The 11,380-nt window shown below is 35.7% G+C and overlaps 1 protein-coding gene across 1 annotated transcript; it reads right to left on the minus strand.

The window, feature by feature from the left end:
- Positions 1-554: 554 nt before the first annotated feature.
- LOC126976815 (pentatricopeptide repeat-containing protein 2, mitochondrial-like) lies at positions 555-11,156 on the minus strand. Its single transcript, XM_050825428.1, has 9 exons — positions 10,941-11,156; positions 10,636-10,855; positions 9,555-9,657; positions 7,580-7,774; positions 5,324-5,420; positions 4,340-4,428; positions 2,752-2,865; positions 2,320-2,427; positions 555-764 (listed from the first exon to the last, which is right to left on the minus strand). The coding sequence occupies exons 1-9, from the start codon at positions 11,038-11,040 to the stop codon at positions 654-656; spliced, it is 1,137 nt and encodes a 378-aa protein (XP_050681385.1). The 5' UTR covers positions 11,041-11,156; the 3' UTR covers positions 555-653.
- Positions 11,157-11,380: the final 224 nt, after the last annotated feature.

An 11,380-nucleotide genomic window follows, 5' to 3' on the forward strand; every position in this document is an offset into this window, starting at 1 on the left:
TTTATGAATACGTTCAAAAAAATTGTCACCTTTTTGCTCTTAATAGTGACTTTTATTATTATAACACTAGAAATAAGGGATTGCTTGAAACTGATTCTAGTGGGCTTCATAAGAGACATAATAGCTTTAAGGGTAAATGTATATACTTTTATAATAAAGTCCCAGCCACTGTTCAGGCATTATCTATAAATAAACATAAATGTTTTATTTAAAAATGGCTCTGTCGTAAGTCCTATTACTCCACAGCTGAATATCTAAGTGATCGGACAGCCTGGGACTAAATTATTATTATTTTTATAGCAATAGCAATGACAGTACAATATTGTATATTTCATTAAAAAGAGCGCAAAAAAAGAATGCTAGGACAACTGCTTGCGCCACTTCTTCTCTCTCAGAGCGCCATTTGTTTCCGAAGCGGCAGTAGCATCTAGTATATTAGAAATGACATCAAAAAGAATTCTAAAAGAAGCAATTTTGAGAAAATAAACGCCTTTAATGCCTTTTAATAGATGCTATATGGAAATTTAGAGTTACGGAATAAAAAAACACAAAAAAAAAACATCACGAACCAATTTAATACACAATCTTTAACATACATTCAATCATTCGCATGTTTTATTTACACTACAACTTATTTCGAGCACTTATTACAATCAAGACATGGTTTTCCTGAATGGCCTCTGTTTGTACGGCATCCGGGGCAATCTGTTTTGTTGTTTGTTCACATTCATTGTTATATCACTCGTTATCAGTTTATCTATAGTCTGAAAAGGAATAAAGTATTTTTAAACTGAAACTTTTATTACATCGTATGTGTGTTGCATGTCGCGTGACGGTCAGGCGGCGCCTATAGTTCGCAGCAGCTGGCCGTGTAGTGTATAGACTATTACTCATTTGTGCCAGTGCTCCACGCTGTTTTGTATGTTTTTTCCAGTGTTTAATGTAAATATTATACCAAAAAAATTTTAGTTAAATGCCTATAATGTGAAAAAAAATTCATAAAACCACACAATCCTTTTTTCTTTCATTATTAAATTATTCTAAACAAGTTTCTTAATATCAATATATTATTGATAACGTTATGTATGTTCATAGGCACAATAGCGTATTTGCTGGAAACTGTGATAATCATGATATTAACAAGAGAAACAAACATAAACTTGCTATGCCTACTACTCGGTTAAGTCGAGGTAGGAAGTCTTTTGTCAGACGATTTACCCCCCGAAGACTCAAGTTTGAGCGTTTACCACTTAAAAAAACCCCATTTGCCGTATCACCGCTCTTCGACAACACTTTCCCTTAAAGCCTCGCCTAGTATCGGAATACTGGGTCTCGAAATCTCGAGCGATTGCCAATTCCGTGGCCATCTGGAGTGCAAAGTCAAATTGGCTTCGAAGAAGCTGGGCGTCATAAATAGAGCACGGCAATACTTCAAGCCGGCTCACATTCTAACGCTCTACAAAGCGCAGGTCCGGCCACACATGGAGTATTGCTGTCATCTCTGGTCTGGCGCACCCCAGTATCTGCTCGATCCATTTGACCGCGTGCAACGCAGAGCAGCTCGAAATGTCGAGGACCCAGTGCTCTGTGAACGGCTGGATCACTTGGCGTTGCGTAGAGACGTCGCATTGTGTGTCTTTTACCGCATTTATCACGGGGAGTGTTCCGAAGAGCTGTTTAACCTGATTCCTGCCGCCGAATTCCACCTTCGCACGACACGCCACAAGTTAGGATATCATCCCCACCATCTGGATGTGTGGCGGTCCTCCACAGTGCGGGTTTCAAGGAGCTTTCTTCCTCGTACTACAAAGCTGTGGAATGAGCTTCCTTGTGCGGTGTTTCCGGGACTAAACAACATGGGTACCTTAAAAAAAAGTGCGTACACCTTCCTTAAAGGCCGGCAACGCTCTTGTGATTCCTCTGGTGTTGCAAGAGAATGTGGGCGGCGGTGATCACTTAACACCAAGTGACCCGTACGCTCGTTTGTCCTCCATAAAACCTTTTACTGTCAGTAATTAGCCGTCAATAATCTGAAACTGTCCCAATATACCCGATAAGTCATCTTATCGCCTTATATTGGGACGCGTGAATTGCAATTTCCATACAAACTTCTATCGCTGGTAATCTATACGTCCTCCCATTGACAGACAGCGTGTACGGATAAGGTGAGTTACCGTCGATAAGTTTATTAGGACAGAAAAGTTAACGACAGTTACAATTTTTATCTCAAGTAGGCCACAACTGGAGATAGACTGAATATTGGGAACGGCCGTAACTGTACAACAATAAGTAAGTCTAAGTCACAGTATGGAACATTACCTGATCGTCGATGAGGGTTCGTTCCTTCAACGCTTTCACAATAGTTTCGAATTCCTTCTCGATGTCCTTATTATTTAACTCTACCACTGCACTCCGTAAGGTGTCTATCTGTTAAATACAAAAATAATTATAATTAGAACCAAGTAGTGGATTGTCTCATCTGATATATAATAATAATATTTTTTACACTTTTACACAAATTATCTTGCCCCAAACTAGGCATAGTATACTATGGATACAAGACATCGATATATTTAATAAAATATACTTACTTAAATATACATAAATATATATAAATATCAATGACTCGGAAACAAACATCCATATTCATCATATAAATGGTTGCACCTACCGGGATTCGAACAGGGACCTCTAGCTTAGTAGTCAGGGTCACTAACCATTTATATAAATTTAATTTAATTAATTACATACCGTTTCTGAGAAGAATGTGTGTCTCTCATTATTATTTGGGACATCAATATCTATGACATTCTTCAGAATTGGCAGAGTCTCTTCCACCCTGCCTATTTGTGCCAGAGCTATTGCCTGAAAATAGGAAAAGAGTGAAATTCAATATCCCAGAAAATGTACAAAACAAATGTGTTACGAAATTTAAAAGAATTGTTAAAAAACGTTTGTGTGGGAAAGGTTATTATAGCATAAACGATTTTCTTAATGACATCACGGACTGGGAATAAAGCGAACACCCTCAGGCTATTTAATTATAAATGTTTATTGTACGATATCACATTAAAATCAATATTTTTATATTTAAAAAAAAGCCCGCTGAGTTTCTTGCGCCCATTCTTCTCAGATCTGAGGCAGTCTCTTTAGAATAGGTGGTAGTTTTTGACGTTCAATAAGTGATTTTGAATAAAAATATTTGAATTTGAATTTAAACATTCAAGTAGTTGATACAATAATTAATTTATGCAGAATTATATTAATAAACTCAACTCAAAATATAACACAATAATTAATATTCACTGCTCTCAGAAAAAAGCTGACATTTCAATACATCTGCCATGACACAACCTCTCGTTTCTCAATAAATTTCTTGTAGCGCAGACATATTAACAGGCTGTTGTATTACCGAACCCTTTAATCTCAAAGGCTGGCAGTGGATTTCTAACCGATATTCCCACATGTGAGCGAATTCCGCATGTTTCCTCTATTATAAATAAAGGATCAAACCTTGGCATGTTATGATCTATAATGGCAATGAGTTTCCTGTCACATATTCATATTACAGCTTATAGATACATACATACATATAATCACGCCTCTTTCCCGTAGGGGTAGGCAGAAACAACTTCTTTCCACTTGCTACAATCCTTACATACTTGTTTCGCTTCGTCCACTTTCGTTATTCCTTTCATACATGCTCTTTGGTTTAGGGTACTCTTGACCTGGCCTTTTTTCAAGACGTCCCTGATTTGATCTTGAAACGTCCACCCAGGTCTACCCCTTCCAATACTTTCATTCACACTGGCCTTATACACTTTCTTCGTCAATCGTTCTTCATTCATTCTCTCGACATGTCCAAACCATCTCAGCATACATTACAGCTTAAACTTCTAAGCAATTTATCTTTTTTAAGTGATATCGCTGACTTCTGGGATAAATTATACAAATTAAATTTGTAACCAAAATTTTGAAACTATCCGGGGCTCGAAACCGCGACTTCGGGTTTCGTCCGAGCGCTCTTACCAACTGAGCCAACCGTTCGAGTGTCTCTACGTGGTAAATCTTGATATGTCTTGTTCTATTCTTACTACATCGGCTCCATCTACAACTGTAAAGTAGATTCTGTAGATGGATCCACAATCTGAGAGTTGAACCGTGACCGGTGATAACCTTCTCGTAAGTGGTGGTAAATGGTAATAAGTATAATTTTGAAAATTATTATTAAAAACGATGAACAAAAAGGTTTTGATTTGTATTCATTTGTTTATGAATACAAATCAAAACCTTTTGATTTGATTTGATTCCATCTACAAATTCGCCAAATGATACTCACTCGTATATTCCTGATGGTGATGTAATGTGGTGAATGTAATGCTACCGTCTCTAACGCCACCTTCGGATCACCTTGCTTTAAAGCCAACCCTGTAAGGAATTAAACAAGTTTAATACCATATTGATTACGTATAACTAGTAATGATAACAGGTGGAAGGACCGGTTGAATGCTCGAAAGCCGAAAATTTTATAGATATACAGGTAAAAAGGTATAAAAGGCATTTATTTTCTCAAAATTGATTCCTTTAGAATTCTTTTTGATGTCATTTCTAATATACTAGATACTACTACCGCTTCGGAAACAAATGGCGCTCTGAGAGATAAGAAGCGGCGCAAGAAGCGGCGCAAGGAGCTTTTGGTTATTCAAATAAAACTAAACCGCGAACTTCTCAACCGCGATTCAGAGCGTCAATATTCCGTAGGTGAGAATAACGTACTTTTCTCCCTAGGTGCTAATATACTATTTATCTTTGACAAATTCAAATTCAAATATTTTTATTCAAAATAGGATGTGACATCACTTATTGAAAGTCAAAAAACTACCACCCATTCCAAAATGAATGCCTCAGACCTGAGAAGAATAGGCGCAACAAAATCAGCGGGCTTTTTTTTTTCATGTTTACAAAGTAATATTGTACAATTAAACTTATTATTTAATAGCCTGCGGGCGGTCACTCCTTTCCCAATCTGTGGTATCATTAAGAAAGTTATTTATGTTATAGTAACCTTTACCACACAAACGTTTTTTAACAATTCTTTTAAATAACGTTATACTTTTGTTTTGAACATTTTCTGGGATCTTGTTGTAAAAGCATATACATCGCCCCACAAAAGACTTACTAACTCGACTTAACCGAGTAGTAGGCATCATAAGTTTATGTCTGTTCCTCAATCACCATCGTCATTTTTCGAGCTATGTGAATGAATCATTCTTGGATTTAAATGTTACAAAAGACACAATTAAATTAAACACAAATAGATTACCAGCCATGAAAGTACACGCTCTCCTCAAGGGTGATGAGCCCGCGTCAGCCATTTCCGTCCACAATTTTTTTGCGTACTCGTAGCTACTTGAGGTGTTCTGAAAACTTTAAAGCATTAGCTAAAACAAAATCTATAGGTACTATATATAATATTATAAAGCTGCAGTGTTTGTTTGAACGCGCTAATCTCTGGTACTACTGGTCCGATTTGAATGATTCTTTCAGTGTTGGGTAGTCCATTTATCGAGGAAGGCTATAGGCTATGTTTTTTTTTTCAAAATTAGGGATCCGTAATAAAATTGCTATTTTGTAACACAAGGTGTAAAATCGAAAACCTATTTTTGCGTGCGCTGCAAAAACTATTGACAATAGAGCAAAATGATGTACAGGCTATAATATAGGCAATATTTTATTACTTATAAAACTATCGCGTGAATTATACTTTATGTGGCAAAACAACGTTTGCCGGGTCAGCTAGTATATTATAAAACTGCCGACCCTTGGCATGAGTCTAATTTAGAGAAAAAGACGTGAAATATTTTTTTTATAGAAATAAGGGACCAGACGAGCAGGACGTTCAGCTGATGGTAATTGATATGACATGCCCGCTCAGGATTCTTGAGAAACCCAAAAATTCTGAGTGGCACTACAATTGGGTATATGCATGATTTCAAAAAATACTTGAATTTTATTATTTACATTCTAAAAGTTATCAAACACATAAAATTATTGATAAAAACATTCTTATTGAATTCAAAAATAAATATTCTTTTCAATATATTTCGGCTATTCAAACGCGCCATTTTGCGCGGGTATTTCTGTGACGTCAGAATCTACGAGTATATCAACAATCTATATAGTACTAATAAATGTATGGCCGGTTCTTATACTGGGAAAACTACTGAACCGATCGATAATACTTACCATTAGATGCAGCGTGTTTCAGAGAAGGATTTAGTACCTATATGATATGTTGGTACAAATACCCATAAAAACTCGACATACAACTAATTCAGTCAATGAGATTTCATTACAATATGATAATTCAATGAGCGGGCGCGGTGTATTGCCTGGTCAGCACTTGTCTTGTATAAACAAATTTGTAACAATTCTGGTTTCCACGGGTTTCCGCAACTCGACGTCATATGCGCCTTTTTTCGTGTTCTACCCTCATGCTGAGAATGCTCGGGGAGGGATTCCCCGACCCTGGCAGAATCGGTACCCTCCTGGGGTAAAATCTCATTAAGGACCGCTGTCATATTGTGGTGGAATCGTGAGCCGATCCTCGACAATAACCGCTGATTTACGCTGGGTTTCTATGCGAGCGTGGTACTCAATCCGGACCAGTCTGGCCTGTTCATACTGTCGCCATAGGACGGCAATGTGACTCGCCCATATCGAGATTATTGGCCCATTGGACCTAGGACCCCCCTATTCTCTTCGCATCCCGGGAAAGCACAGGCATAGTATGATAAGTCCATGTATATATAATTATAAAACAAGACATAAATCGTTGCTACACGGGTTTTTTTACTGACCAGTGTACCAAGTGGAGCTCAAGGCTGTTGTTCCAGATCAAAGAGATTCTGTGTCTGATAATGGAGCAGATATTACACAGTCTTAAGTATTAAGTGGAAGCGCTGTATTTGTATGTAAGTCTTGGTCATGATCAAGTGGAAGTTCTGGCTATGCATGTGACTGAAGGGAGGAGCGCCCCTCTTTCACGATTTTTAAGACTACCATCGGCAAGCTGATAAAATGAGATTAATATTTCTTTTTTTTTTTATGAAAATAAGGGACAAGACGAGCAGGACGTTCAGCTGATGGTTATTGATACGCCCTGTCCATTACAATGCAGTGCCGCTCAGGATTCTTGAAACCCCAAAAATTCTGAGCGGCACTACAACTGCGCTTGTCACCTTGAGACAAGATGTTAAGTCTCATTTGCCCAGTAATTTAGTGAAATATGAAAACACGGCGCCCTTCAGACCGAAACACAGTAATGCTTACACATTACTGCTTCACGGCAGAAATAGGCGCCGTTGTGGTACCCATAATCTAGCCGGCATCCTGTGCAAAGGAGCCTCCCACTGGTATCTGGTATATCTTATATTGGGTTATAACGAATTATAAGTCTGAGATGATGTAGTCATGTAGTGACTTTTACTACTATCTTCATTGTCACATTTATATTTCGTCAAACATTTTTAACATCTATAGATGTGTTTTAATATTAATAATAATGAAATTATAATACCTGTTTGTAACATGCTGCCAGGATCAATATAACTGGGTACTTTGGATACTTTGTCATATTAATTTGGCGCTCTTTGACCACTTCAAATATTTCATACATGTCATCATATCTCTCCTGGTTGTAAAGTAGATCTAGCAGTATTTGGTAGCTCACCAACTGATCAAAGAAACCCTTGTTGTCAGGATCTTTAAAACACTGCAAGAAAATACATTTTTAATAATTTGAGTGTCGGCATAATCATTATTCAATTATCATTTCCATTTCGAAGAATAGTGATAATGCAACTAGAATGGTCAAAGAAATAATACTTAAACTTTATCCTGAAGCTCAACATCTAGTGGATGTTAGGAAAGAGGTCAGATTATTTAAGCGAGGCCTCTAGTCCCACCACTCTAATCTATCTTGCAACAGAGTACCATGCAATCCAGAAAATGCATCCAAAACCATTTGAACTAAATAGAAATGTGGTTCAAACAATGTTAAATAAAAGCAAGTCCCCACCCATATCACTTTTAAAATCAGAAGAGAAACTATCCCCTACTTGTCACAGCAGGGGTTATAACTAGGCAACACTGAAAATGTTTAGAAAATTAAAAACGGCTTAATGTAGAAAGTTGCCAATACTTTTATTGTTTTTCGAAGTAATCTCCGTTCCTATCTACACATTGTCGCATTTGATGGAACCACTGAGAAAAGCAGTGGGCCCATTCTTCCTTAGGGGTCTCTTTATGGCATCTTCGTACGCTTTCACTGCAACTTCAGGGCTCGTAAAACGAATACCGTTACTGGTAACTGCTGTCGAATTTTTTCCAAGACAACAGGCATACTAGTGTGCAGTTACTGTCCTTTCATCTTCTAGCACAACTGTCGCGAAATGACCTTTCCAACCAAAGAATGAGGCAATTATCTTTTTTCCTTGACTTCTTCCACTCTTTACCTTAGTTGTCTGATCGAAAGGAAACACCCACTGAGCTGATTGTCTTTTGGTTTCGGGTTCATAGCAATATATACAGCTTTCATCACCTATGACAATGTCAAATACAGCATTTGAGTCACCGCCATAGAACTTATCTAACATTTGGCGAAACCAGTCCATGCGAAGGTGTTTCTGGTCGTCGGTTAAAGTATGGGGAATCCATCTGCTACAAAGCTTCTTGAGATGCCTAAATGTTTGTGCAATATTTTTTGAACTTGACTTATACCAATGCCTAGGCTTGCCCGTATCTGCTGATAGGACACTCTTATCTTCCTGTATCATGCATAGCACAGCACTGATGTTAACTTCAGTAGTCGCTATTAATCACTGATCTCAGTGAATCGAGTGATTGTAGCAATCTTGCTACAATCACGTTTAAACTCGATAAACCAATTGTAAATAGTGGCATGAGATGGGTCTTCATTAAGAAATGCTAATTGCATCCTATCATAGCTTTGTTGTTGAGTAAGCCCACAATGAAAGTCATAATAAATTATTGACCGAAAATTTTCTTTTGTTAATTTCATTTTCACATGTAATAGAGTTTTAGATTTGCCGCCAATTCACAAAAACAAAAGACAAATGAATGCAATTGCAAATGCAAAATGCATTAGGTTACCAAACAGTTCTAAAATTGAAATTCAAAAAAGTTTTAATTAGAAATGTTTCTAACTGGCCAGTTCTAAACATTTTCAGTGTTACCCACATATAAAAATAAGCTTAAGAGAAGCCCTGTGATAGATTTGTGCAAGATGTGAGTGTTGTAAATATAAATAAATAAATTTAAGGCATTCTGCAATGGTGAAAACTAAATATATAAAGAAAACTATTGTGAATAATATTATTAGCAAAATATTTTTTGATATTCTACAGAATACACTTTAGCACTTTAATAATTTGATATTTTAAAAGTGTTTTTTTTTTTTTTTTTTGAGTGTGACTCTAACATAACATCAGAAAATAATAAAATACGGAGAAAATGTAACAAAAAGGCTTTACCTGCAATGCTTCATTTGGTGCCTCCAGGAAATAAAACATTCGCATAACAACAGGACCAAATACAAATGAACCAAATCGAAACTCAGTCTTTTGTGTATTAAACCTATAATAGAGATTATTTATATGATAAAACAAAATTAATATTCAATAGGTATATATAAATTTAGTTAATATATATTTTCACATCATACTAAAAACAATATTTGTAATAAAAAAAAATTGGTAAAAATCTATTTGGGCGTCCAATAGTAATGACTTCTGAATCCTTTTACTACCATTTTAAAAGGTAATACAAATTTATAAAAAAATTGTGAACATTTTTTAACTGAAATCAGATAAAAAGTGAACACAAAATGTTCAGTTGCACCTAGTGTATCTCCCTTCTATCCATTCCCATATTGTTAACATATGAAATGATTTAATTTATAAATATACAGATATTCATAGGGCAAGAGATATAGAAACATAAAAATAAATCATTCAGATAAGATAATTACAGAAGAATTTAACTAAGGTAGGTTACAAATGATTGTTACCTAACTTTTAGCTCAAACGACAGAAAAAAAGCCTCACTTTGGAGTGTTATGTGGAAGGCATTGATGAAGGGGCACCATACCCATATGAGTTTTATTTCTATTTTATGAAAATAAGGGATGAGACGAGCAGGACATTCCGCTGATGGTAATTGATACAATCCACAGGTATAGTTAGGCACTGACCAAATTCTAACTCTGCATTATAGGTTCTACATTTGTAAATTGTACATACATACATTCAGTTATAAGGGTACACTACCACAAGCACATTTCTAGGTTATAATAAAATAACTCTTAATCATCCCCCCATATGCCACCTGTGTTACTATCACTTGTTTTCACTTTTTGTCTGATTTGAGGTTAGAAAGATTTTTTTAAAATAGGTTGACTTAGTATCACATTCACATACACTTATTTGCACACTAGTAGATATATGATAATTATTATAAGTTGGAATCCCCTAATGAAATTACAATATAATAAATGAATTTATGAACATTCATTCTATAAAATTATTTGTATAAAATTTAAATTTAGCTACTCACTTTTTTACCATATCAAGCACCAGTTGTATATCCGTTGGCTCTGCCATATGAACCATATTTTTAAGGTCTTCAGTAAATATCATCTGTTTAGGGTCCTTAACAAAATCTTCCATTTTACTTCTAAATTTATCAGAAAAATTTGCAAACTGCTCTTTTATTCTTCTGCGGGTATGCAAATAACCATCAATGCCTATTGCAGATGGAGTATATAGATTCTGAACTGAAAATTATGCAATTAAGTAGAGTAAATTATATTTTTCCTTCCAACTTGTCTCTTCAACTATTCTACTAGCTCATTGTCCTACCTTTCGTTAGTTGAATAGATCTACTTGGAATATATCCTATATTATTACAATTTGGATATATTCTAGATATTGACTTGATTAAATAGCTTATCTTATTCATTGTTTAAAAAAATAATCATATAATATTTAATCGCCACAAACAAAAATTTCAGTGCTGGAATTTAAATTTTAAAATAATGTGATGAAAGAATACTATTTGTTACTGCTGCAAAGAGTATAATAATATATAGGGAATATGTACTGCTGTCTGTGAATACTAATGTCTAATACTGTCGTCTGTCTGCTGTCGAATTGTCAAAATCAATGAGTCAAAGTCAAAAAAGCCATAGAACAACAATGGAGGGTAGCCGGAGCAAGGACAATGAACTACTAAAACTTTTTACACTTGAAAGTGCATGTGAAATATTTCATTTATAGGCTCTTAGCAAGCCAGTAAATTT

Source organism: Leptidea sinapis, chromosome 42, assembly GCF_905404315.1.
Source record: "Leptidea sinapis chromosome 42, ilLepSina1.1, whole genome shotgun sequence".
Classification (NCBI taxonomy): domain Eukaryota; kingdom Metazoa; phylum Arthropoda; class Insecta; order Lepidoptera; family Pieridae; genus Leptidea; species Leptidea sinapis.